The sequence below is a fragment of the Perissodus microlepis genome, chromosome 6 (assembly GCF_051167445.1).
Source record: "Perissodus microlepis isolate ML-2025 ecotype Zambia chromosome 6, ASM5116744v1, whole genome shotgun sequence".
NCBI lineage: Eukaryota > Metazoa > Chordata > Actinopteri > Cichliformes > Cichlidae > Perissodus > Perissodus microlepis.
In genome coordinates, this window is record NC_140466.1 from 27,683,405 (window position 1) to 27,700,899 (window position 17,495).

Genomic DNA, 17,495 nt, shown 5'->3' on the forward strand with positions numbered 1-17,495 from the left:
GTTTGACATCCCTGCTTTAGGGTGACTGATGGCAGTCTCAGCCAATCACAGGAGCATAGGAGATAAGTACATTACTGCCTGCTTGTCTCATTTAAAGCTGGCATTGGCAAAATGACAACAAAATCCACGATAACATTTCAGTTTATTATCATTCAAGCTGCGTAAGAGGGAACTACACTCCTGTGTCCTTTCTGGACTCTGCTTTCAGTCCTAATCTTAGCTGTGGTGGAAGACTTTCAGCAGTCATTTATGTCTTCAGTCCAATTTCGCTGAGTAGTATAAAAGAGTATAAAATAATGTATTAGAAGTAAGGTGCATGTAGGAAGAACAAGAGTGTGCTAGGACTCTCACCTGGAGCCAAAAGTCAGCCTTGACTTTGTTTAAGTACATTAGAAACATACGTTGGGTGGGAGGGGCTTGCCACAAAGAAGGAAGTGCTCAGACAGCTTTTTGGCGTTTCAGCCTTAATTGGATAGAGACAGTGTAGATAGACAGGAAAGCAGGGAGAGAGAGCGAGGGGAAGAAATGCAGCAAAGGGCCGCGGGTTGGACTCAAACCCAGGCCTACTGCTCTCTGGCAATACGGCATGTGGTCACCTGCTCACCCACTAAGTGTGAAACACCCATTTCAAATCAGAAGTTGGAATTTCTGAATTGCCGTTTGCAAATCTCAGCTCAAGTTCTTAAGTTGGACTTCCAACTTTAAAGGTTAGGGCAGCCACACTAACCCTGACTTCACAATCCAACACGGCAGCAGTGCGGTAGCAAAACTGTACAACTTCAACTGTGCAGCCATTGTTGTGTCCTTGTCACTCGCTACATTAACCGTACGCACGGTCGGGCTCTATCCACGAATGCGCTGCAGCGTCATGTACAAGAATCGAGCACTGACGCATGAATGGCTCTACCGTTCCAAAACTCAGAATAAATTCTGTTTTTTTCTTTCTCCTCTGACTTCACAAGTGGACTACGCTCAACAGTGACATCTGACTTGCGAGGCAAATAAAACACAAAATCGTAATTACAAAATGGACTTTCATTTAATATAAAAGGGGCTTTCATATTGCTTCCCTGTTCCCCAAGCTGTTGCCACATGGCTCCACATGTTTGATTTAGCACAGGTTTTACACCAGATGCCCTTCCCAACACAACCTTCCCATTTATCCGGGCCTGGAGCAGGCACCAGGAGCGCGCACGCTTCTTACTCTTGGTGGCACAACTTGTGTCTCCTCCTGGAACCAAACCGGGGATCTTTCACATGTAAGATGGATGCGTTAACTGCTACAGGTGCGCCCACCGCCACATCAGCTGGCAAAGTTTTATGTCAGACTTGACAAAAAGCCTAAATGGGACTTGTTTTTCAAGCTAGAATTGAACCTGCACTCTTTGACCTGCTAACCAAGATTATTTACTACTACACCAACAGAGGAACTAAAAGCTATGAAGACATGAAGACATCAATTAGACAGAAGACAGGTGATTTTTTGCAACCACAGAAGTCACTACCCTACTGGCCATTAAAAAGATTACAGATTTTAGCACGTCCACTTAACTTCACTGTTCAAACTCAGAAGCTACATTTTTTTAGCATCTGCAGAAGTGCTGCAGAAGTGCAGCTACTTTCTAGATTTCTGCTCACTGCAGCTGTAACTGACTCCCATGTATCAAAAAAACATTTGTCACGATATTGGTGAGCAGTAAACTTAAACCCAAGCTTTCAAACACCAAAGGAGGAGTTTCTGCTTCCCGAGTTTATGGAGTTGACCAAGTGTTGAAGTGTGATTGACGGAATTGCAGATGAGTGACAACGTAAAGGACAAACAACATACAGTGTGCTTGTAAATTGCTGGAACATCACAAGCTCCCTGAAGAGCTTCAGTGCCACCAAACATCAAACTAAATCCGAAACCCCAGAAACTCTCCCTGAGTGTCACGCAGCATTCCTCCAAACACATTAGCTCATTTGTTTTTTGAGTCTGACAGCAGAGAGGCAAAATCTCCCATGTCCACTTTTGCAAAACGACTTTGCCAAACGCTTACGAGGACACGTGGAATTCACCTCACCTGCATTAAACAATACTTTTCTTGCGATGTTTGCTTTGCCACACAGCACTCAGCACTAAGCTGAGTGTCACTGTCACATAATATGATAATTCACAACATTTTCATACTCATCAAACCATTCAGTGACCCCTCATGCCCTATATCCAATCCTCTGCATTCATTATCGTTCTGCACTCATTTATTCATGTTTTCCTTCCTCCTGTCTGTCACCCATGAATATCTGGCAATGGCAACGTCCATAGCAACAGCGAAGAAACTGTGACTCGTCAAAGTTAAAGGTCCAGCCACGTCTGTCTTGTAGCGCCCCGAACATTACCAGGCTGAACTTGCAAAATACCCGTCTGAGGCTAAGACAAGCATGAAATGTGTGCCTCGCAGCTTAAAATTACATTTACAAGCAGGGAACTGAACGTACTAACCTAAAAAACAACTTAGTGGAAACTTGCGATAATAAGCTTAAAGGCCTCAACCTTCATTTACGAGCAACAACTTCTGACAAGGCATTTTGACACGTTTAATATTCACAACTACAAGAGCCAGACAGCTACCACGACACAGTCAGTAAGACATGTGGAGTCAGTTTAAGAGCAAACTTGCTTATGGCGTGTTTTTGAGCATCTGCGCTGCTTGCTAGCTGTCAAACTACAAGAAGGAGCATGAATCAGACGTGGGGAGAGAAGAAATAACAGGGAAGGATTTCAAAGGGAGAATAGTCTGAAGTAGAAAGTTAAAAGAAAGACTGAATTTGAATTTGTACAAACACGGACGCACACACTCTCGCTCTCTCTCACACACACACACACTTGCACACACACTTTTGAGCACTAATGTGAAAACTGCTGAATGGATGACAGGACTGTATTCAAGAGCCAAGGACGCATACATAACAAAGCCTGGAGCATGCACATGGACCCGTACACACAGACACATGTGCGCGCACACACAGAGTCCCCTCTTCCCGGACACTTTGCTCTCGAGAGGGCGAAAAAATTAATGAGAGTACAATCCTTTATCACCCTTGAGACAGAGAGAGAGAGAGGGAACGAAAAAAAGAGGGAGAGGGATGGAGAGAGAGAGAGAGAGGGTAATCCAGTGTCCTCCCTTTGCTGTGGTTGCCATGGGAACCCCCATCTCACCGTAGGAACTGACTTCTGAGTTTCACGATCCGCTTGCATCCTGTCTGGACTGGATCACAACACAATTAATACGCACACACAAACTCTCTCTTTCTCACACACACACACACACACACACACTCACACACACACACACAACAGAAAACAAGGTCTTCCTGCTGCTGAAGCTTCCTTCACTCCTTCAAAAGCTTAAGAGAGCTGTTTTAATGCTGTTTCATCTGTATAAGTTACAGCGGCTTAAATAATCCCCCTGTGTGTCTGTGAAACACACACAGACACACACACACACACACACACACACCTTAGTTAAACTATAGGAACCCGGCAGGGTCAAAAGTGTGAGTGATGGATGAGCAGGGAGTATTTTCACAGTTGGCACATCGTTCAGTATCAGCGATGAAACACGGAGGGAACGTCCTTTCCCCTGTTTCGCTCTCCCTTCAATGCTTTTCCTTTATCTCCTCTCACACTCAAGCTTTCCCTTTATCATCTCTCATTTTCCTCTACAACCTTTTTTTGTGCCTCCTCTCTTTGGCCCAATTATTTTTCTCTTTCGCTTTGCTCCTCCTGCTCTCTGTGTCTCCCTCGTCCTTTATATAGTGCAGCATAATTTCCCATCTTCATTTCCTATCACTTCTTGCATATCTTTTTTTGCCTCTCCCATCCACTCCTGTGCACACGCACTCCCCGCTCCGTGTGGAGCGCCTCTGCTCGGCGCCCTCCCCCGTCTGCTTCTACCATCTCCACATATGACTGCCCTTGGGTAGAGTTCTCGTCACTGACAGAAGCCCGAGTCTCAGCCAACAGATAAACCGCAAGTAAAAAAAAGTAATAATTAACATTGTGAAAAAGCTGAGCAAAGGCAGGAAGAGTAGGAAATATGTTTAAAGTATATACAGTAAGGGGGTAAAAGGGGGCAAGAATGATGGATGATGAGGTTGGAATATGCTTAGATCAGGTGAACAAAGGGAGGAGAGCAGCTAAGACCCTGACTGTTCAAGCTCTTAAGTAGTCCAAATGTGGCGTGGCTCCCTTCTTTGTCTTCTCATCCTAATTGCCTCTTATCCTCTCATTTTCACACTCTTCCTCCCTCTTGTACAGTGGCAGAGTCAGACAAAGGTAAAGACCCCACAATAATACAGAGAAAGCACCAGCAATGAAACCACCCTCTTTGAGTAAGCACTTAGCGACTGTGGGAAGGAAAAACTCCTTTTTAATAGGAAGAAACCTCCAGAAAAACCAGGCTCAGGGAGGGACGGCCCTCTGCCATGAATGGTTGGGGTGATGGGAGGGAGATGGGACTGTCTCTCTCCCATGCTGTGGAAGAGAGCCAAAGATTAAAAGTGAGGAAAAAGTGAGAGAGTAACTAAGGGAAGATTCAGGATCACCTGGTCGAGCCATAAGTATAAACTTTATCACAAAAAGAAGTTTTAAGCCTAATCTTTAAAGCAGAGAGGGTCTCTGTTCCCCAAATCCAAACTGGGAGCTGTTTCCAAAGGAGAGCGGCCTGAAATCAGAAAACCATCATGGCAATAATTTTCCTTTCTGTTGCAAATCGCCAAACGTAAAATAGTACAGCAGCATTTCAATAAGAAGAGATCATTAGATGGAATTGATTAACTGATATAAAGAATTCAATTATACCATTTGGCAATTAGACTGCGATAGATAAACACAACAGAATGAAATCCCAGAGCAGGACCCCCCGAGAGTCTAGAAGGTGGATGGAGTGACTCGCTTGAGGTGGAAAATGCTAGGAGGTGACTTGCATTGAATGGACAATGAAAGATTAGCAGCACGATTTAAAGATAGCAGGGTGGCGGCTGATTGGTTTAAAGAAACAATGATGTCAGCATTGAGATTTGCAGCGTGGGAAAGTGGAAGTGATGTAATGAACGAGCTTAGCAGCCAAGCACACGGGAACGCAGACAAATGAGTGAATACAGATGTTCCTTATTGAACTCCTGCATAAGCTTCATTAGTATTTGCTCTGACAGACATGACTGCCATGGAGAATACACCATGGCTGCTCATGTGTGGGACAGTTTTTTTATGAAGCTTTTCCTCTGAAAAGCTTCCTACTGTAGTGGTTTACACATGTACCTACCTGGCAAAGCAAACATGCAGAGCTGCCCGCTGTGGCAACCCCCTTGTGAAAAGCGGGCAGCCAAAAGTAGCTTCTACTTACGTATCCGTAAACTGATTGAATAAATCTGGGAAAGCTGCTCACGTTGTTCTTTTAACTGTTGATAAAGCTCAGGAGATCGTTACTGTAGGAAAGGTGTGGAAAACCAGCTCCAGAGAAAAGTTACTGTAGAAAAACAGGAGCTACTGGATGTGTGTAGCCCCCTATCGGGCCTGAACATGGCCACCCGCAGATACCCCTTTGCTCCACCCGTTCTCCCGTCCTTCTTCCCCTCTCCCCCACTCAAACACCCTCTGCTCACAGGTAATAAAGGTCAGGCAGACATTATAAATCAAATCAGATCACATCACCGTGATCTTTGTGGCATCATCCGCCACCCTTGGCTGAGATAAACATGCTAAGACCTTCATGTGGCAACATTTTCATGTGAAATGTTCATTAAGTTAAAAGCATCATCCACAGTTGGTCTTGGATACCCGAGTCTCACGAGCCATGAAGTCCAGGTTTGATTCCAGCAGAAAACAGTGCTGCCTACCCATGCTCCCTTCTCTCCTGTCAGTATACTTTATTGTTGAATGACGGCAAACGCACCCTTAAAGAGCATCTGTTTGAGCCGCCATAAAATCTGACAGACATTCATGTTACTTATAGGATGAATGGGTATCACTGCTGTGCTCTTATCAAGGACTTAAACTGGTTTAAGATCATCTATCAGAATAAATACACTGTACTCAGCACAGGTCCATACTGCTCCTGTCATGTATACCCCCTCATGTAAACTCTACATCTGGTTGTAAAGTTACAATCAGCCACAGTAAGTATGTAATACCAGCTTTACACAGCTGATTGATCTTGGCTTGACATGTTTCCTCACTAAAGTCTTCACCAGCTCTCACATCAGTTTTAAAGCTGCAGGAAATTACTATTTTGAAACACGGCTACAATTTTTGTCATTTTAGCTGTTTATGAAAATCCTCCATTTAGAATTAAATGATAAAAATGAGCTCCAAGTCTAAACTGTCTTTTAGTTTGAAAGGCTGAAAAAGAAGCAGTGCCCCCACTGTCAAAGAGTGACATATTTATATACAGTCCCGTTTTTAAGGACTCAAAAGTTATTCAACAAATGAATTCAATCATGGATAAAATGATCATTTTTAATGCTTAGTAAAGAAATATATCCAGCTAGTGACTTCTAGTGAACCTACGAGCATCATTAAACAATGGGTTTACTCCTTTAGGATTTTTGGCTGAACCATTACTGCAGCTTCAGCTTTGAACACAGTGTACAGTGACCACTTTGTTGGGTACACTCTGGCAGTCTTTTGTCCCTTTAGTACCTACTGAGCATCATTAAACACCACAATCCACATGAGTATTGTTGCTGACCGTGTCCACCACTTTATGACCACTGCAGCAACCGTGAGATACTTTCATGTCAATATAAACCAAAATGTCTGAGAAGTGTTTCCAACACCTTGTTGAATCTGTGCCGTGAAGAGTTAAGGCAGTTTTGCAGGGAAAAGGGGGCCCAGACTGGTACTAGCTGGGTGTGCCTATTCCCAATAAGTGTCAATTTCTGGGGTAAAGATTCATTCTTCATCTAGTGTTAAATAGGGCTGCCACAAACGATTATTCTGATAGTCGACTAGTCACCGATTATTTTTGCGATTAGTCGACTAATCAGATCATCATCCATTGGACGTAAAACGTACAGCTTATTGCACCAGCAGCATCTGCTCTTATATAACTATAATTAGCTTACAGCTTTAAGTGTTTCAGGTGTGTGCTAACTAAAAATAAAGACAAGATGATAGTTTCTTAAATTTTAATGAAATTTGCAGATTGTTTCGGTGAAGTTTAATAAATTCCTTGCTATCTAAAATATAACAGGACACCGGAGTATATTCTTGAGCATCTCACACTTCTGATAATCAGCTGTCTGCTTGACTTTATTCAGCTGTGTAAAAACTATAACTTTAATCTCAGCCAAACAGATTTACTCAAGACAAATAAAATACTGAAAAAAAGCCAAACAATAACATTTTTAAGTTATCTAAGTGACTTATATATCATGTTTAACCTGAGTAGTGAAAGACAGCGGTGGGTTTGAAAACGATTTGCCGGGAGTCCGGTGTTCTCACGGCTCTAGTGAGCCTTGCCCCCGGCTAACTATCGAGCTAGTGGGTAACAGACGTCTCCGAAAACGTCGGAGCGCTTTTGAAAATATGCGGTGTCTTGATAAACTGAGCAGATATTTGAGGTTTACACTGCTACATTCTCGCCTGAAAATACGTTAAACGTTTATTTTGTGACCCAGAAAGAATAATAAGAGTAATATTAAAACTAACTAGCTGCCGCCATTGTTGGAAACTGAGCTGGGCTGCGCTATGAATTCTGGGACACAGCTTCTTCTTCTTCGGGGTTTAACGGCAGCTGGCATCCTTGTACACGCAGTGCTGCCATCTTCTGTTTCACTCCGTTATTACACTCTTAAATCCTACTACTTATTCCTGCGTCTTTCAGGATCTTACAAAGCTTCAAACGACGCATCGACTATTAAATCAGTCGTCGACGATTTTGATAGTCGACGTAATCGTGACTAGTCGACTAATCGTGGCAGCCCTAGTGTTAAATGATTTATAATTTGCAAATTACTTAAAAAGGATGAATGAAACCAAAGGAAATGCACTGAATGGGACGACTCAAATATGAACTACTGTGTTTGCATGAGCAACCTGCTCACTAGTTTTCTCATGCTCTTTGCTGCTTGGCCTCACACTGTCACTTTGGAATCCATACACACAGACTTGATTAAACATAACCTAGTTAAGCTCAGAGTCTGTCATGTGCAATGTGTGTGTGTGTGTGTGTGTGTGTGTGTGTGTGTGTGTGTGTGTGTGTGTGTTCGAGCAACAGATAGAGCCTGAAAGAAGGTGGGCCAAGTTAGTCAAGTTGTCAAGTCACTGGCTCCACCCCTTATTAGGATGACAGCTTGTAACCATGGAAACAGATGCTGGAATCATGTTAATTGGCTGAAATGATTCTGACAGTTCACCCTACTTTGAGTAGGTTCTCATGCTATCCATCAATGTCTAACTATCACCTCCTTACAGACGCATACACACACACACTTCAACCCTATTAAGAAGCTGTTTAAGAAGAGGAAAACAGGAGGGATAAACAGGGAGCATGGGATCAATGCCGAGCAGAAAGGGATGAAAAGAGCACAATAAGAGAAAGGAAGATACTTGCACAGGAGTGATGGAATCAGCTTTTCTCCTCTTTAAACAAAAGGAAATGCTCTGAATGTTTCATACACTGCTGAATAAGTTATGTCATTTGTGTGTGTGTGTGTGTGTGTGCGTGCGTGTGTGCGCGCGCGCGCGTGCTTACCCCCATGCGTCCACATATGCGTGTGCATGTTTCTGCCTGTGTCACATGTTACACTGAAAGAGTGGGATAACTGCCACATGGAAAGCTCAGCACCTGACAAAGTAGGCACCTTGCTCCACACATAAAATAACTCCCATCCCCTCCCATTGAAACCGGAATAAAATCCAATAGAATTCACTGGAGCTTGGAAAGGCTGCAAGATAATGTTATATAACGGGAAAAGCCAGTCTCCTTTTTGTTCCTAATAATTGGGGGAAGAGATGTACAGTATGTCGTAAACACGGTACAAAGGAGCATGCCTGCTTTCACAAAGAGGGAGGAAGTGGAAGGAAGGAGAAAGGAAATTAATTTGTAATATGTAGTTACTGAGTGAAAAAATCCAGAGGGGAAGGAGGGGTCACTTCAGGAAAAATGGGACTTTGGGCTCTTGGGGACTGCTCCCCGCCACTCCCCCCTCCCAGTGCGCTCACATTAATGTCCCTGACGAACAACGTCCACCCACATTACTTCTCCCGCAGATCATTCACAGTAACACACACACACACACACACACTGTAAGTGAAATGCAATGAAATATGTGCGGCATAAAAACAAAGCGGGACATTTTCCAGCAGCTCGACGGACTCGCAGACAGACAGAGAAGCAGACAGAAACGCAAACTCGTATGAAAACAAATACAGCAAGCGGAAGTAAAAAGGCCGTCAGGGCAGACCTACGCTGTTACTAAGCAACCAGGTGATTCCTCTAAAGAGCCTCACCATGGGAGATTCCCTCGTTTGTGTGAGGGCATTTACACACTTGTGTGTGCGTGTGTGGGCGTGCACGCTGGAAAGCCTGTGTGTGTGTGTGTGTGATGATGATGAATGTGTGGTTTTTAAGCATGCCCAGTAAGTTAGTAACAGCCCAGCAGGTAACAGAGCTTCATTGCATTTGTAGTTTTTTCTTCTTCTTCTTTTCTTCTTGGTGTACATTTTATTTATTCAGCAATTATGTATTTATATTTTATGGAGTACACAGAGTGCTGACAGTGGCAAATACCCACAGACGTGTCCTGACAAGTGCATAACGACACACGGGCGCACAAAAAGTAGAACACACACACTACACACACATATACACACACTCACATACACACAGACAGGCAAGCACACAAGGAGTCATAAGCTGTGGAAAATATTCAATTTGGAGAGCCTCAACAAATCCCTGAGGTGTTGCTGACGTTTATGCATGCTTCAGAGTATTCATAGCTGCTCACACACACTACAGCACTGATAACCACACACCTATTCACGCTCACACCTTCACAGCAGAGCTGGGTAGAGGTTGAGGCTCAGAGTGAGAGACAGGGACGGGAATGGGAGGTGAGACGATGAAGACAAAAGCAGTGGAAGCTTTGGGAGGTGACGTGAGTCTTCACTATTTGTGACTCCTGCTGCTGTATAAATGGAGGCCAGTAACAATGCAACTGACAGGCGACTGTAACCCTGGAGATTCATTAGGGCTTGTCACTATGGAAACCTCAAATCAGGAAAAAATGTTGGCCATCTTTCCTTACAACTAATTTGTCCAAGGAAATACCTGGGTACACACACACACACACACACACACACACACATGTACGCACAATACTGACCTTCTCCCCCTGTCCCCTGTGTTTAAACATAAAGTAAACATCTAGGAGCCTGTACAATGGCTCTGAGGAAGCACAGAGCTGAAACACAAACAGACACTCTTTGTCATATTATAAACGCAACCTGCTTGCACACAGGCGTGTGCGCTTGCGGCGCTTCAGGTGCACCGGCTGGAGCGAAGGATATGGGTGGCAGACAGCTCGAAGGCACCAGGACCGCGGTGGGCTGGTTTGGGTCAAAGCCAAAAGAACCACTGGTGCTAGAGCGGGGTAGGGCAGCTCTTCCTTCTCCTTCTCTTCCTCGTCCTCCCCTTTCCGTTCCCTTTCATCTCCCTCAACTGACACGCGCACCTTCTCCCCCTCCTCCTCCTCGTCCTCCTCCTCCTGCGTCGGTCCTCTGTGCTGCTCACGCAGGTCTGGCTCCTGGATGCCCGTCATGGCCGTGCTGTGAACAGCCCGAACCTGAAAGAAGGCGCAGGGGCACGGGCAAACTGTTCAGGACCCGGGAACACACCCTGCGACAAATTCCTGCAAAAATCCAGGAATCCTATACAGCAACGTAGGCACAGGCATGCTGGGATTTTTGCTTTAATGAGTGCAAACATTTCTCAGAATACAGACTATTAATTTCAAAGCATTCACTTAACAGTGTGTTATTTTATTACAAAGCATTTTTGGGGAGGTTATTTTGTGTTGTGGATGTGTGATGCGGTTTGATTGTTTGTGTGGGGAAGAACGGAGTTACGGTTTGGTTAGCAATGGGCACGTTGACTGAATCTACTGTAGAGATTAATCACGTCCTCCCAGCCTACATCTGCTGGATAGCTGAGAAAATACTCGATATGCTCAATATAGCAGCATTCCTATGCAGTGAGGTACAAAAAGTAGCAAAAATACATTAAAGCTAATATCTTGTTATTGTTTTTGTTTTTTTAAAAGAAGCTTAATTTAAGGTTCGTGGTTAAGGACATGCAGCAGATTTACTGTAAGGGCAAAAATACATTTAACAGTATTTTTCCGTAAAGCCTGTATTCCATACAGGAAAGTTTGTTTTTACACAGAAATCTGTTCATTCATGCAGATTACAATAGCTGAGAAATAACAAGTTGATTCTGGCAAAATCTGGCACCATAAAATTACTTTAAATTGAAAGTGGAAAGAATTACAGTGTCGGGATGGATGTGTGTGTACAGCGTGTTTGTTTCTGCTGTTTTGCCTTGCAGCTCCCAAAACAAACTGAGATCGTGTGGACTGTCACGCCTGCCACCCTTGTCCACGAGCTGAGCAAGAAAGCAGGGGAAAGAAATCTTTCTGTGTTTCTCTGTGAAACAACACACCTTCACCAGAAGAATCGCAGCCAGCAATCCTGTGCAGGAAACATAAATCTACACAAATCTAAACAGAGTGAACTAATAGCCATGACCAGAGGTGCAAACAGGGTCAGCGTCGACAACAGGAAGCACTTAGACCTCTTCATAATAATCCTACAGCTGTACCATTCGGTGATGACAACAGGCCATTACTACTGATGCTTTTAATCCAGACTGGCTTTAAACAATCTGGGCATGCCGAGATGAAGTAGCTTAGACGGCTATTTCTTATTGTCATAAAGTGTGGTGCAGAGTACTGAAGCTGTCGGTGCTTTCGTTTCTTTTTGTCATTTACAATAAATTTTCAACTTATGATGATTACCGTTAATTAACTCCATGAGTTATATTTCCTTGAGCTATAATTTGGGATACAATCTGATGAAATGCAGGGACTTGGTCGAGCTACAGCTGCCTGCGTGCTGCCTTAAATTTGTCAGAGCACTGGAATATCATGTCAGAAATGCCAGACTGAATGATGATCTCAGTTTAAATACGATGGCAAGAGCCAGTTTGGTTGTTTTGGCTTGAAACGTATGTATTTATTTTGTAAAATTTCATATTTTTCAGCTTTACCGGCCACCACACTGGGCAGCATTGGCAGGCAAAGATGGGAGCTGGAGCATGTGATGCAGTACACATTGTCATGACTACACAGCAAACGCTGCCCACTGGTGCACAGCGAGCTCGTTCTATTGCTTATTGATCCCCAGAGATTCTGGCAAATCCATTTTAACAGTCCGTAAGTTGGGGCCGGAGCAGAGTTACTTGGACAGTGTGAAGAAGAATCAGAACAACAGAAGTCTGAGCCAACCGTGAGTCTGTGCAGGAATATATATTGTGCCTACAGTGTGGCAGGACAACGGGAGAGCTGGCTTGCAAGTTCAAAGCTTGGAGAGCAGTGAGCCTGTGTGTGTGCTTCTGATGAAAATAATGAGATTCAATCTGCCACTGTCATTATTTCCTGTGTATTCATTATGGGCACATAGCCTAGACAGTTTAAGGAGTCCAGGCACTTTATGGCATTTTGTTGTGACTCACTAGCTGTTGGGCGGACATCAATTAACCTCTGAAAAAAAGAACGAAAGAAATAGAGAGCAATTCTCCTGCACAGTTGAAAACCTGCTGATTAGTGCTTTCAAAACATTTAAAAAACTCATTATGAGCCTCCCTCGCTGACAGCCAAAGCCATGTGTGAATCCTTGCGAATCTCAATCAGTGACTAGAACCAAATATATTCACAGCTCTTTAAGACCTCTGAAACCCATTAACTCGGTTTTATACACAGCCTTTACGGCGGACTCATTACGTCTGCGTAAATTGAAAAGAAAAAAAAAAATCTTTACCAGGAGTGTGTATCGTGCTTGATGAGAACACGACAAACAGCTGATCTCTGTACATCTCGAAATATAACATTTCTTTTTATTCAATGCAGGAATTTAAATCCTCGTGAAGGCCACCACGACATTAACGGTGCCACAGCGTTTCCCAGCATTGCTGTGACAGCAAACAAGCAGCAGTCTAATTAATCCGATAATAAACTGCAGAATCTAATAAAAACAAATATTTCCGTTATAGAATGATGCAACAAATCACAAAGGCCTGAGCACGATAAGGTCACTAACTCGGTTTATAGAGCCACACACACTTTATGACTGCTCCTCACCACGTTATTCACATCATTTTATTCTTTACCTTTTTTTTTCTTTGCAAAAGACAACCCGCCATTGACAAAGAGCGACAACACAATAACTGGACATTTTTTCTTTCTTTTGTGCCACGGGCTTTCGCCCAGCGCAGAGCCCGGGACAACGCAGCGAAGGGGGGGGGGGGGGGGGGGGAGTACATTATAGCAGCAAAAAGCGAAAAAAACTTTGCCCGCTGTTCTTACCGGGGAGCAGCGTCCATCCACCAGCGTCACTCACTCCGGGTCCGCCGTGCGCCCGCAGCTCCAGGAGCCCCGTTGCTCCATCTGAGAGCAGCCCCGCTGGTCCTCTGCCTCCTCCCCCCTGCCGATATCCAAACTAACTCAGTCCTCCAGTAGGGAGGATGGGGGGGAAAGGAAGGTGAGAAAACGGCGAAGGTGTGTGGCGCGCAAGTTTTAATAAATGGAGAAAGTAAAGTTAAAAAGGAACCAGCTGTCCCCCCTGTGCGCCTGCGTCCCCTCAGCCTGTGGACGCACTGTGCGGTGTCAGGTACTGGAGTTGAGGCGCACCGGGGAGATGGAGAGCTGCGTTAAGCCAGACGCAGAGAGCCAGACCGAACACGCACGGATTTTACCTTCAAAATAAGACGATCCGATCCCGGAAGTTGTGCATCAAATCGTCTGAAAACTGTCAAATGACGCGTAAAAAAAGGCGAACTGCAAATTTTGATAGGAATCCGTGCTGGATACAGATCTCCATCTTTAGAGGATTTAGCTCGTTTAAGGCTAGCTCTTCCTCAGTCTGCACAGTATAGTTTTATAGTTGATAAATTACCAGTCATCCCAGTTAAACTTGCCTTTAATAAACCCATTAAAAGCACTTTGTTCACTTGACAAGCAGCTCTTCACTGCCACTCAGCTACACTTTCATTAAGGTCAACACAGATTGATAAACAGTGCTTACGATTTATAACAAACTATTTATTTTTTCCTTTGATTTTTTATTTATTTTTATTTTTTATTTTTTATCGTAAACCTAAACCGTCTTTTACATTTATCCTCATTACGTGCCATGAAACCCACCACGATGAGCGCTTTAATGACGTGCGGCACAATTTTATTTTGAAAGTTTTGATTGGAGCAGCTCGTTCTTCATGTTGGAGAGCTTGACAGTGACAGAGCGAGTCATAGCATGTGACTTGTCCTCTCGATCTTCTCCGCCTGGCGGTACACAGTAGGTTTTCCCCAATACTCTTCCTCCTGCCTCTGCCTGGCGGCGACCCCGGATAGTGTGTGTGTGTTAGTGTGTGTGTGTGAGGGGAGTGCGTGGGCGGGGTGTGCTGTCATGTATGAGATGATGCTCCACAGTCACACTCTGCAGGGGTGTCGACTCACTAAAACCAGAGAGTTCCGACACAATACCTTTAAATCAGCTTACAGGCGATGCTGTGTCAGGTTTCGGAGGACCACAGATTACTAACCACTCACACCACAGGCCGCTCCATGATATTTCCATGATGGTGGGCCATCATGAGCATTTACATTAAGAAAAATGCAGTTATGCCAGAATGTCATAATTCACCTGTTTAAGTCCCTCATTAACACCTAAAACACATAATTATGCAGAATAAGCGTTTTATTTAAGCCACGTGTTACACACAGTTATCAGTATTTGTATGTTGTAGATGGTGTTGGGGTAACCACCCTGACTATAAATGACTTAACTCTGGATGAAGGAGGAAGTAAAGCAAAGCCCCAGAAATATAGTTGCTGGCCACGTTAATAGGTACATGTTAATATTGGCTTGTACCCTTTTTCCCTTCAGAAACAGCCTTACTTCTTTATGGCACAGATTCAGCACGGTGCTGGAAACGTTCCTCAAATGTTTTGGTTTATATTGACATGAAAGTATCACACAGTTCTTGTAGATTGTCGGCTGCACATCCATGATATGAATCTCTCATTTTACCACATGCCAAATGTGCTCTGAGATCTAGTGACTCTGGATTTAAGTCCAGTGAAATCATTGCCATGTTCAAGACGCGGGTTTGAGATGATCTGGGTTTTGTGACGTGTATCATCCATCTGGAGGAAACCATGAGAAGATGGGTACGCTATGGGGGTAAAGGGGCGGACATGGTCAGCAACAACACTCAGGTAGGCTGTAATGTTTAAGCAATGCTCAGTTGGTACTAAGGGGCTCAAAGTGTGGCACGAAAGCAGCCTGATCCGTTGATATAAGATGGATCCATCATTTTGGGATGTTTATAGCAAATTCTGACCTTGATATCCAAATGTTGCAGCAGAAATATAGATTCATCAGACTAGATAATGTTTTTCCAGTCATCTATTATCCAATTTTGGACTTGAAACTATTTATTGAGACCATAAACGCATCAGTAAAGTGTTTTCAGAAGTCATTTATAACCAGAGCTAAAGCCTTGTTTTATCACTGACTTCTGTCAGACCTCTTTTTATAACCATTTGGCCATTAGAAAAACAAGAGGGATAATAAAGGCAGTTGTGTTCTGGTGTCAGTTATCAGACCCAGAGGCTTGTTCGCAAGTGAAATACAAACAAAAGACATGTTATGTAACTCATCAGAGAGTGTCCAGACACAGTTGAGATACTCGATCTCAGAGCTGAATGTACTTGAACTACCTTGCAACCTTAAAAGCAGCTGCTAACTACAGCTTTGAAAAAAGGCCAAAGCAATGAGTAACCTGTGAAATTCCTTATTTATATGTAATAAAATAAAGATATAAAGTGGCATGAAGTGGAGGCATCAAGTAGTGCACAAATCTAAAAAGTATATTTTTGTATACAACCTACTTTTTTTGTACTTTGCAGCAATACCTGTGAATCCAGTTTCCACAACTGAAATGAATTTTTTGCTTTAAAGCCAACTCGTTTGCAGTGTAGTCACACTACAGGAGGTAAGAACAAGTGATGTGACGCAGGCGGGGGAAAAGTAAACACCCCTAAATGTTATAAATAGCACTGAAACTGAACCAGGGCTAATTTTTCCTGGGGGTGCCCCGCAATTCCCCAAAGGCCCCCTGGCGGTCCCTGAATTACACTTTGGGAGTTGATATTGGAGCTGAAGTAGGCTGTACAGTAGCAAACAGCTTCTAGGGAGCACTAGACTTAAATGCTCTCCTGCTAATATTTTAATATCTACATGCGGCCTCCAAATAATTTTTTTGGGGATGTTTTGTTTGATGTTTACACTTCATTAGACAGGAAACAAGAGTCCCTGGGTGGTGGCTGTGAGGGGCTACATGCTCATTAAATACTAAAAAAATACATTTGGATGGATTAAAAATAGACATTATGTTAATCTTAGGTCTTATTAGCGGCGGGGAGTTTTAACTGTGGCGTGCTGGTGGAAAACCCATGTTGCTGTTGCTTAAATGAGAAGGATTTAGGCTCTGTGTAGTAGTCATTCAGTGACATCTCAGCAGAAGAGTATTTGTCAGAATGTCCAGACTGAAAGCAAAGCAGATTTGAGTGGACTCATGAGAGCATGTGAACTCAGCTTGAGCGAGAAAATCAAACTTCTCTCTGTGAATGAGCAGATATAAGATGTAAGAAAAGGGAGAGCGACTTGAAAAGTCTGTCAACAGAAAGGAGGCACTCCAGATGCATGTGCAGTACAAACTGCAAGAAATATATACCAGCACTTAAACGTGTCCATAACCTGGGAGTTAAGAATCTGCATTTCTCAGTTTTTCTGTGTTTGTGCATTGTAACTGTTTGATCCAGAGAAAAAAGCTGCACTATGAACAGTTTTTGGTGGACCGCTGTCACCGGGGATTTCTGCTTCAGCAGGAAATCTACACCGCAGCTACGTCAAAATCCCAAACCACTCAGAAACCCTATGTTTTAACATACAGAACAACCCGACGTGCACCTCTGTAGAAATGTAACAACACGTGGTGTTGATGCAGCCCACAACTCGTGATTGGCTTGTTCAGTATCGCCGTGCATTTCCGGTTACTTTTTTTGCCACAGCATTTGAATTCACCAGTGAGAGAAAGATCATCACCTCAATATTGTCATACTACACTGATCATACGGTTACATTGTAACCTTGGTTCTCTGAGAAAGAACAA

The 17,495-nt window shown here is 43.6% G+C and overlaps 1 protein-coding gene across 1 annotated transcript in view; it reads right to left on the reverse strand.

Moving 5' to 3' along the window:
* Positions 1-13,975, reverse strand: part of LOC146385824 (voltage-dependent T-type calcium channel subunit alpha-1H-like) — a 60,600-nt gene extending 46,625 nt beyond the window's left edge. The window contains exons 1-2 of the mRNA XM_084931797.1: positions 13,627-13,975; positions 10,556-10,830 (exon numbers count right to left, since the gene is read on the reverse strand). Of these exons, the coding sequence (XP_084787923.1) occupies positions 10,556-10,806 (251 nt within the window). The 5' untranslated portion in view covers positions 10,807-10,830; positions 13,627-13,975. The remainder of the gene's footprint in view (positions 1-10,555; positions 10,831-13,626) is intronic.
* Between the last annotated feature and the right edge of the window lie 3,520 nt (positions 13,976-17,495).